Raw genomic sequence first — 11,729 nt, forward strand, 5'->3', positions numbered from 1 at the left:
CATACCTGACGACTAGGAGAGCAAAATTACAAAATTAAAATTGTATGAACCTGAATTCTAGGAACCATTTTTTTTTCTTTGTCAATTGCTATTAGAAAAGCAAAGATGGACTTGTCTATTAATGACCAAATTAAGGCACTACGGCTAATTTTGGAGAAAGCAAGTGATGAAAAAACATTCCTGACAATGGATGGTGCAATGAGAAAAGCATTTGTTTTTCTCTTACTTGGGGCGAGGGAGTTGTGATTCACTCTTTGATGTAGTTTGGTTTATGAACAACTTTCTCTTTTGCTCTTATCACCTTAATATGTGATCACTTTGAATTATACATTATTTGGTACTGTTTTTATTAACGTATGCGAGTATGTTGGAATTTTTATGAGATACTACAATTATGATAATGGGTTATATGAAAAAAAAATTTGGCAAAAACAATTGAAAAACAAATCTTGTCATATGAATCTTACCAAAAAAAAAATTTCTGTCATTTGAATCTCAATTTTCATTAAAATTATCAAATATTTTTTTTTAAATTTTTTTATTTATAAATAGTTTGATATGATGTTATCCGAAACATCACCAAACACAGTATAACTTAGTCAGATTATTTATCCGGAACAGCACCAAACGCCTTATAATATTATGGATAAATAGTCAGTACTCTCCGGAACAGATTAATACTATCCGACAGAAATTAATCAGTACAATCCGACGTACCAAGAGGTTTTAAGTTCGAAATCCGTGTTAAGAACAACTACACAAATTAGCTCATAGTTTATTAGTTTATTGATATTTCTCTTTTTAATATTAAAAGAGGTTCAAGTTTCCCCTCTCTACCTGATTTATTTATTTTTTTTAAAAAAAAAGAGAACTACCACCGGTTTGATTCACAAGAGCAAACTCCTCGGGATGGATAGCATCTGATCATAGAGAGTTGTTCTTCTAATTTTTCTAGTTGACTGCAGTTGTAGGGTGGTCCTTGCAGTAGGAGATAGTGGACCGTATCTCTATATCAAACCTATCCATTAATCTATTTCATTTCCCACCACGTTCTCCCTGCATCACATATCATAGAAGCAAACAATCTATTATCCAAAGATATGCTGCTGAGATCTCAAAAATTCAAACTCAAATTCCTCATTTGAAGTCCTTCCATCCAAAATTCAAAATACACTAATTATTTAAAGAATGGGCTTTCTTGAAGCTCAAGGAATATCAAGAAAAGTCACCAAAACTTTTTTACCAAGCATATATCTTATAATAAAAAAAGGCTAAAGCTGCCTCAATATACTTCCAAGTCCTTGAGGTAAAATGTAATTTCAGAATAGTAATTCCATGTTAATTTCAACTGAAAAAACTCTACATCAATTTATTTGACGTAGTTCACGATTTAGACTTGATCGAAAACTAAACTCATTTACAGGATTAAAATTGTTAAACTTGAAAGACATGAATCAAAATGAAAAATGAGTCAAACTGGGAGAACAAAGATGATTGTATGACAAACTTCAGGTATTGGTTAGTTAAACTTCGAAAATAGGCCTACTTTATTATTGAAAAAGAATTATGTTCATTCACTAAAATATACAGACAATTATCAACAACTAGCTTGTAATTAAAAGAACTGAAAGCAAACACTATCAACTAGCTAATAGACCAACATAGTACACTTTAACCAATGGCTTAAGCTCGACATCCCCAAATAACTGCAGTTTATCATGCAGCACCCAAATAGTTCTTTTCCAGTATCCTTGCTTTCAGTTCTGTGAGACACAAAACTTGCATTTTTCTTTTACATTACTTTTTGTCGACATTGTGAAGATTTCATACTCCAACAGCGGAGGCTTCAACATCCCTCCCTACTAAAATTAATAAAGGAAGGTGCGCCTCCATTTTTGTAGAAGGAAATACTCTGCTACCTCAGTTTTGCAACTCAGGGAGCATCATGACGGGCCACCTGTACCTATAAACCTTTCCAAATGATGACGAGAAAGATGGAGAGAGAGCTTAATTGTATTGCTCTGTGACGATCTGCATACATCAATACACTCCTCTAAATCAGCATCACATGTTAATAAGACCCACTCTGAGTCATCATCCAAGTATTTGATATAAAATTTACTCATGTCTTCTACACTAAATCGCTTTGCGATTTCTTGCACCAAATCTTCATATCTCCAATCACTTTGCATGCGAAACCGGGTTTTCTCATCTCCGTATGCGACTTTTACTCTTTGAACCTCCCCTTCTTGAGCTACCCCATTATTCTTCAGTGAAGGTGGAATAGGCTGCAATTTTTGCAGCTCGTTGAGAATTTTATGGCTCTGGGATCTTGGCAGTAGCTGTGTTCGATCTTGACCAAAGGCATGCAACTCTGCTTCACTTCTGACCCTCTTTAGCACACCATCGCCAGAGTTATCTCCAACAATTGGATCATCACCACCAGTGACATTACATGTGGGGCGATGTTGCTGTGTCCTGCTGGAACAGCATTGGCTTGAACTGGAACTCTGACTGCATGAAGATGAGGGTGATTTTGATGTAGTAGCCTGGGGGCTGACAACACCACCTTCAGGTGACAAGTTTGTTGGCATTGGCTGATCACTCAGCTTTGAGGTTGAAAATGGGCTTGTCCCCGATAAATTCGGAGATGTTAACTCTGGGAAGTTTGTATAGAAAGAGTTGATTTGGAAAGCCCCAGATGCACCTTCGACTGAGTCAATTACAAGTTGGAGTTTCTGTAAAGAGTGACCAACCTTCTTAATTTTTCGAGATGGCCAACGTTTAATCCCGTGTTGTCTGCATATCCTTTTCAAGGTTGTGGAGCAAACTAAATACGATAAATTGACAAAGGAAAAACAACCAATGACAAAAGAAATACATCAAAATGTTGACAGTAGAAAGTTTAACATAATCCACATAAATATTGAAAACAGCAGATACTATTGTGTGCTAGTATTGTGGAACTCGTGTAATTCACTTCAAATTTAGGAGGTGTAACAGAAAATATGAACATGAGAAACCTTATTTTGGAAGACTACAACGCACATATGTAGATTATACAATCCGTACATATAAAACAACCATTAAATTGCAGAAAGTATACAAACAGTTAGCAAAATGCCATACAAGCATTCACAAGAACTAAAACGTGAAATAGGAACCAGGTCTATTGCAAGAAATGCTTACCTCCAATACTATTTGCAGCATCTTTTAGGCTGCCGGAAAAATATTTTCTAAGAACTTCCAAGGTGATGGCTTTTTCTGCCTTAGTACGTCTTTTCTCTCTTGTCTTGCTCACACCAACACTTGAGAAGCTACCCTCGCCCAAAGCAGAACACTCTCTCCCACACTTGACACCAACCTTTAGGTTCGAATCTGGTTGATGTTGCCTTAACTTTGAGGATTTCACACCCAGCACCTCCCTTGGATTTTCCATTGGGAATATTGAGACATCATTACCACTCAGGTGGACCTCTGTGAAACTGGCAATACCACTAGGTCTGGGATCCGAAGAGACTATCATCTCACTGACAGGGAAATCAGATTCCTCCTCTAGTTCCTTGTCTGTGACAACCCGTAAGCTCCGGCAAATCTGTTGTATAATTAAGGACAGTGAATTTAGCATCTTTTTCTGTTCTTCTGGATCCCTGCACTCCACTGGCAAGAAGAACTCCAGAACAAAATCAGTTGAACCAGTTTTCATGCTCCTTAGACGTATTGCAACGGCTGCATGCAATCCGAACATCCTGGCATGGTGAGATAGCGGATACTCTGTCTTGACACAGGAGGTTATGTCATCTGAGAAGCATGGTTGATTGGTCATAAAAGCTTTCCCAACAATGCCTTGGCCTTTTAACAAGTGATGCTCAGAGCAAGCTTCATAAAATCCCTCGATATAAGGATCGGTCACATGGAAAGCATGATCCACAGTTGAAACACAGTGAACGTAGTTGTCATCAGAATGTCTGCACCCATCTTTGCCTTGTTGGATGCATGACACCCAAGTTTGTGCCAAAGGCAATTTGTGTGTCTCGCATGCACATCTCAAGACCTCTTGGATCTCGGGTAATGCAGCTTGATAGGGCTTGACACACCCCTGCTAAAATAATCCCACCAAATGACCTTAAAAGAAAATTGGAATAACGTGAACATCTAATAAATCAATTTTTCTTCAGGGAAATTATCCGTTTACCTTTACGTTTTGAGTACTCCAATTTCTAGAACTTTGAAGATCAACAGCCTGCAAATGATAAAACTTGTCCAGATCAGAAAAAAATATTCATGTGAATAGCCTGCAAAGAATTACAAACAAGTCATTATATGCTTGTGATATGAATCTCAAAAGTCCTTATTAAAGGAATATGGATCTAAGAAAGTTTCATATCACAAGCTTACAATAATTGGTAACTTACACTGTATTTGGAATTTTGACCCCAAAAAAAACATTTTATTTGGAATTCAATTACTTGTATCTTTAAAGCTATAATCACAGACATCAAAGAAAAAATACTCGCTGATGAGGAAAAAAAAGCATTTTTCTTTTTTTAATGGAAGACAGGAAGAGAGACACATGACCAAACTATTATGAATAAAACATAAAGGGACGTTTATCTGCTAAGATATAAGATAAAGTTGTCACTCTTATTCTCAGTAACTTGAATGAAAGTAAACAGGGGGACAAAAGATAGGTCATTTCTAATCATATGTCCATCATTAAGTTGGACTTTATATGCACCGATTCAGAAAGCTCATACTGATAAGCATCAGAATTAAGTTTCCAAATTTTAGACCGGAAAAAAAATAAATAAATAAAAAATTAAGTGTCCCATTCATCAGGTGTGAATGAATATCTGTTAAAAGATCATGGGTTGCTTTCCTTCTCGTAATTTAAGTCTGAATTCATTACTTATCCTCTCAATTTGGGAAACAAGACTAGAGGATTAACAAAAGAACCTTAGTTATTAATATGAAAGCATAAGAAAATGAAGCAAGAAGTTTTACAATGTTAAGATCAGATGGCCACACTTTAATTTAACATGGGGATTCTCCAAAAAGAACTAAAAGTTACCGAAAAATGAAAGACATAATATGTTTCGACAACATGATTATCAGTTATTACATCTCTAAGGACTGATGGGACTTTGATTGATGTCAACTTTTGTAAAATTATCTGTTAATATTCATAACAATACTAATAAGCTCCAACTGCCTCTTGCACCACTTTACACTGCATTCACTGACCTGATTGACAGGAAAAAACCGAAATGAAGTACGAAATTCTGATTCAAGGAAAGAGTACAGACCTCAAGTGCCTTGCAAACACTTTCAAGCTCAAGTTGATACTTTATCTTTTGGGTGGTTGTAACAACCTCAATCACACCCAAGCAAGTCCTACTACCTTGTTCAAATATAGGAAGAGCTAGAGTTCCACGTACATCATAACGTTGAGCATAGTCAACCCGTGGGTACTCGTCACTTCTGAAGAATCGAACATCAGGAGTCCACTCAGGAACCTGACCTGAGAAAACCCGGCCAGGCAACCCCTTAACCAACTCCGTAGAATCCTCTCCAGTTGAGAATTGATAATTAACAGAGATGTCTCGATATTTGGAAAGCCTGGGACAGCTAGAATCAAGCGAGAAAAGGTCATCATTAGTAGTTAAAACATTTCTACCCCCTTTATTTACAGGCACCCATACTTGTACAAGAACATTTTTGTCTCTCATGACTTCTCGAATGCACACAAGAGCCCTCGTTAGTCTCTCCATCACAGATGATGCAGGACCTTGATTTCCTAAGGGACCAATCCACCACCTTCTGTTCAATTCATAACTTTTAATTGTAGGATCTGCTGAGTGACCAGAGTACCCATCAACATCTATCATATTCTGGCTCGGAAACTGAGGATTCACAGGACCTTCATGGAGTTGTTTGAAGAATGGTGTTTGTATCACTTCTTGATTACTGTTTTCAGATGGGTTCATGGTCAAATTGCCATTCGCCTCCAACATATGCCAAAAAACTGAGGGGTTTATATGGGCACTAGAATTGGCGTGGCTTTGATTAGGAAATTCAGGTCCATCTGTGGTTTCCAACCAGCATCCCTCTAAGAACAGTTCATCCATGAAGTCTAAATCCGTAGCGGAATCAGGTTGAGCTCCCATCATGGTAGCTGGTGATAACACATCATCGTCCATGATGACCCTTGTGCAGAAGCCCCACTTTCTAGATTATGCTCAGCTGTATTCTAGAACCTTTAGGTCCCAAAAACCAATCTGTCTGTGAGCTATAAAAAATGAAGATATCTTAGGAACAATTTACGTCTTTAGCGTCCTGCCTTCAATTCCTAGTTTGTCCAAATTCCCCAATATCATAAACAAGAATTTTTTGAGTACAAAAAATAACAGAAGAAATTGCAAACAAATTTTCATAGAGAATTAAGGAAAGTAAAGTTAACAAATCAAAACTAAAACACAAACATACGTCATTGCAGGAAGATTATATTCTCTTTTTTCTTTTCTTTTCTGGTACGGGATTATATTCTCAAATTAGCAAAAACTAATCAAATCACCACCAGTATCTAACACAGTAATAGTATAATAGAATAGAATTTCAACGGAGAACCTTGGCCTCCCATATCCATAAAAATTGCAAATATCAATGATTCAAGTTCAAAAGGGGAAGGCAGAACAAAATATAATAATTAAAAATAAAAACCCACTTTCTACATCTTCTTCGAAAATACTCTACAAGTCTTCTACCAACTTTGCGTTCAAGATTCCAATTTTAGCAGAACAAAGTGAAAGAAATAGTTCCATCAAGGAAGAGAGACTGAAATCAAGCATTTCATAATACCAGAACTAATCTAGTTTCTGACCCAGGACAAATAAAACCAGAACAGAACCAAAAAAGAAGAAAAAAAGGAATAAGAATAACTCACTGTGTGAGGATTCTTGTGGATACCCAAGTGGGTAGTTTTCTTGTATCATTCATATACTTTTTTCTGCAATACCCATAAAAACTGTCTGCAAGACAAGGAACAGAAACAACGGAAAACCTTATAAAGAGCTTTCAAGAGGCTATTTCCTTGTCCTAGTTCCTTGTGATATCTCCCCACAATTCCAAAGTTTCAATCTGGGCCTCTTCTCCTTAGAAAACATGACTTATTCTGATTCCAGGCTATTGTTGTGTGAGAAAGATTCTCACTTCTGCATATGGACCCCACATACACGTACGCAAGAAACCAATCGAGGACATTGTACTTCTCGCTTTAAAGTCAACCAATGGCTTAGCAAAGATTACACAGAGAGAGATAGAGAGTGAGCTTGGAAGAGATTGGGAGAATCGTAATATAAGAAATTTAAAAGAAAACAAAAAAAGAAAAAGAGATTGAGAGAATCAGACAGCTGATTCTTAAATGGTGATGACGCCATAATTTGAAGCAGTGGAAGCGGTGGGAATCAAAATTCCCTCAACACTGAATAAAATATGGAGGGATCGTGCCTCGGCACTCGCTATCTCCAGTTTAGATGCTCTCCTACGCCTCTTTGACTCACTCAACCTGTTTATTTTATTCACTTCAAGATTTTCTTTCTTCCTCATTCACCAATAAAAAACAGAGTATTTTAGGCCCAGTTTGATGGAAGTGAGAAAGAGAGTGGAGATAGGATTTAGAGAAAAGATGAGAGAAGATGATGGAAGTGATGAGTGACAAAAGTATTTCAAATTATTTTCATTTTTATTACTCATTCCTCTCATCCTCTCAATCTCATCCAATTCTCACTCTCATCTCATTTTCCCCTTACTAGATAAAACACCTCAAATTATGACCCATTACGACCAAAAAAAAAATAAAAATCACTCATCTTTTAACTTCATGTACAATTTGTTGGACATTTGTAAAGGCATACACAAATCCCTATAAAATTTGCATTCAACCCTTCTCGTTAGTTAGATCGTTGGTCCATGCGTTATATGTCTACGTGGCACTGAAACATACCTTATGCACTCTTACGTGGACAACTTTTAGAGGATATTTTTGGCATGAACCCACATGGTCCCCCACTATCCCCAAACAAAGACCCAAATCAACCCAATTTGATCCTTATGTCTAGGGATGACAATTTTCCTTGTTGGTTACGGTCTTTGTAGGGATTTACCTCTAATAATGGGTTAGGTATGAAGGACGAAAATTGAATTTAGGGAAATTTCTGCGTATAGTGTTTGGGGAGGGACGATGATGGTATTTCAATCCCCTTTCCAAACTCGAAAACCATTGTAAGGTCTGATATAAATTTTATTTCAACAATCCGAACCTTCCATTTTTTAAGTCTTTATTCAAAGACTATTCTTACAAAAAAATTAGCAAAATCGAAAACCATTAAGGCATTCAATTGTGATCAACAAAATTAACGATCCTGGTACTTCAAGAAAACACTAAAATACAACCATCGATTGAGCTGTAAAATGATTTCAAATTCAAGTGATTTTTTGCAAGGATGATCTTTGAAGGAATACCTAAGAAATATACGATTCAGATTATGAAAATAAAATGTGGAATCCTTTCCGAAACAAAACCCATATCATATTTTCATTCTCTCAAATCTAAAGGAACCTGGAAGATACATGTCATTGATTTAAACCCTTATATGGGCTCGAGAAGGGTATCCCTCAAATAAGCATATTTGGGCCTGAGAATGGTATCCCTCAAATAAATCAGGATTGGGGGACACACATAAAACCACATATTTTGACACACTTTCTCAACCACTAGATGATGAGTCATCTAAGGGTTAGAAATGCATTTGATATGATTTTTTTTAAATGGAAATAATTTTTTTATTTTTTTTATTGTTATAAACAAAATGGAAATAAAGTATTCATTTATTGATTTTGGGAAACATAACTCCACACGGTATATGAGGTTTCTCTTCCTCAATACTACTACCTATTCATTTCTCTCCCCTCCTAGCTCTCTTCTTCATTCGATCACTGACTCTGTCTTCTTCTCCTTTATCTCTCTCTATCTCTCACCATTTCCCCTCCTACCTCATTCCCTTCCTCAAAAACTTCATTAGAAAAATATCAAAATTTAAATAACTCTTCTGAAATTTTCAAATAGGTTTCACAACTATTAATAAACTTGATTTACCAAACTTAAGATGGGTTTCAAATGGGCTTCAAAACTATTGACAAACTTGCCTCTTTGTTATTTTGAATTGATCTTATGATTATGACTCATAGATAATGGTACTTGAAGCTAGCTATTAGACTTTGATATTTATTTATTTTTTGGTAGTTAAAGACTATTAAATTGTGATTTCGTGTAAAAAAAACTTTGTAACTTTTTACCAACTCCTCCATCGTCAGCAAACACAACTGTCACTTACTCTGCAATCACTCCTCCATGTTTGGGGAATCTCTTTCCTTTTTTCCTTTCAAATTTTACTCAGTTATTTATCGGGGAATTTTGAAAAATTTGGAATCATTGTAGCATAGAGAGATTGGGTTAGCTTCGGTTCTATTCGGGAACAGTGAAGGTTCAGAGAGAGGGAGAAAAAATTTGAGCACCACTCTCTCACCTCCAACTCTGAAAAATCACTCTTCTCATTCGATCATTCCATTATCACAAAGTATTATCCTTGTTCCATCTTCAATTTGAATTTAAATAAATAAATCAATACATGGTGTATGAGTGATGAAAATTTGACTGAGAGAGAAAGAAGAATGGAGGAGAGAGAGTAATGTCGGAAATAGAAGAAGAAGAACAAAGTTGCATGAAAATAATTAATTTGGAAGTCAAATTGAATGTCAGTTATCAAAATTTTATTGGATGGGATATTTAAGTGTAAATTTTAAAAATAATAATTGTTGTTATGTTTCCAAAAAGTAATAAAAGAGTATTAATTCTTTAAAAGAACACACACTAATGACAAATGCATTTTGAGCCATTAGATGGTGAATGATCGAATGGTTGAAAATGTGTATAAATTTGTGGTTTTTGTATGTCCCCTGATCCTAGCCCATATATACATACATATATATATACACACACACACACACAAACACAAATACAATTAGGGGAATCTCTCCAACCTTACTAGTACTATAAACGTAAATATGGTGTATACATAGTGCATCTTTCCAGTTTAAAAAGTAGCCTTTTTATTTTTATAATGGGGTGGGGCGGGGGGATGGGAAATCCCCGAATTGAATATTCTAGGTATGAAGAAAGGGATGGGGAGAAAATGCTTAATGGGGATGGGAATGGGAATGACATACCCACCCCTGATTCGCCCTATTACCATCCTTACCTATGTCCCAACATCCACAACCTAACACGATGTCTGCAAGTCAGAGAATGGAATTGGATGCACCCAAATGTTGATGCGGCAATAACTCTCGTTTGAGGATATTGTGGACCAACAATAACCATACGAGAAGATTTTGAGGCTGCACCTATTATGGGGTAAGTGTCATGAGATATCTGTACCAAAATTTGGGAATATGGAAATGAAGGTTATAGTTGTTTTGAAAAGATTAAGGAAGGAGGAAGATGGAAAAAAAATTGGAGGTTAGAGTTCTTTGAAAACTAAGAGGAGTCTGCGAGCTTCTCTACTTGGTTCCTAGAGTAGTATCATTATGCTATTGGGGAATTGCATTTTATGATTGGTTTATGTACTCTGAAAACTAGTCAATAATGAAAATGGGGAGAATTTTGTTATTTGTATTTGGAGTTGAAATAAATATGCAAAGTGTGCCAAAAGTCATAAACTAAAATTGTCTCAAAAGCCAACATAATTCCATTGCCAAAATAAACATAGTCAAGTCATGATTTCATTGTTTAACAACAAGCACCAAAAGACATGATGAACAAATACTATCATTACATAATACACATTCCAAAAAATGTCCCAAAAGGCAACAAAAAAGACTACCAAATTTGCAATGGATTTCAAAATAGTGTGCAAAAAGGTATAAACTAAAACTTAAGCTCTACGTTCTCTTTGTCATTGCTGCTCTCACTTCATTTGCTAATACTTATTTCACTTGTGGAGTAGAAACTGTTGAAGCTTTGCTTGGCTGGGAAGCCTTTCTCTTTGTACTAGCAACCTCTCTTTTGGAACATTGTGCAGATGATGAAGCTCTTTCGACCTACATTTAACAAACCAATTGGTAATAAGTAACATTTAAAATCAGCAAACTAATAATAGAGAACTGAGAGAAAATTAAAATTCGCAGTAGCATCACCCTATTGATTTGCAATATTTCTTGGACTTTATATACACCTTGATGGTGGGTTTTCCCTTTCAGGCAGATGCATATGGTGACTGGTTTTGCTATGACCTTATGAGCAACAATTAGTACACCTAATATGGAATTTCTTGTTTCCCAATCCATTTTTTGGCTACTCTTATTAGTTTTCTCTTCAGGTCCTTCCATTCTTATCTTTCTAAGCTTGCCAAGTTGTCTAGTGTATGTTATGGCTTCACTATCAACTGGTTTGTTTTCTCCCATAATTGCGGTCCATTAATAGACACGATGAGGTTGTTATAGCAGCTCATGTAAATGGCCTTGCTATATAAGGTTCATTAGATAAGTGTGTCACATAAATATCAATTTTCATCACTGTTGGCACACATTTTCATCACATCATCGTCCGCTAGCATAGTGATGTAATATTATGGTCATCATATCCTAACTCTTTAACCATGCTCCCAACTTAA

The 11,729-nt window shown here is 36.0% G+C and overlaps 1 protein-coding gene across 4 annotated transcripts; it reads right to left on the reverse strand.

Annotated features, from left to right (window-relative positions):
* Positions 1,520-8,061, reverse strand: LOC18777244 (protein NLP5). 4 transcript variants are annotated; one of them, XM_020563868.1, is made up of 5 exons: positions 6,944-8,061; positions 5,307-6,289; positions 4,196-4,243; positions 3,190-4,102; positions 1,520-2,830 (listed from the first exon to the last, which is right to left on the reverse strand). In XM_020563868.1, exons 2-5 carry the CDS (start codon positions 6,198-6,200, stop codon positions 1,944-1,946), a joined length of 2,742 nt encoding a protein of 913 aa, XP_020419457.1. In that variant the 5' UTR covers positions 6,201-6,289; positions 6,944-8,061; the 3' UTR covers positions 1,520-1,943. The 4 variants fall into 4 exon arrangements, with proteins under 4 accessions (XP_020419457.1, XP_007210497.1, XP_020419455.1 ...); XM_007210435.2 differs by having other exon boundaries at positions 3,190-4,099; positions 5,307-6,349; XM_020563866.1 differs by having other exon boundaries at positions 5,307-6,349.

The sequence above is a fragment of the Prunus persica genome, chromosome G5, assembly GCF_000346465.2.
Source record: "Prunus persica cultivar Lovell chromosome G5, Prunus_persica_NCBIv2, whole genome shotgun sequence".
Classification (NCBI taxonomy): Eukaryota; Viridiplantae; Streptophyta; class Magnoliopsida; order Rosales; family Rosaceae; genus Prunus; species Prunus persica.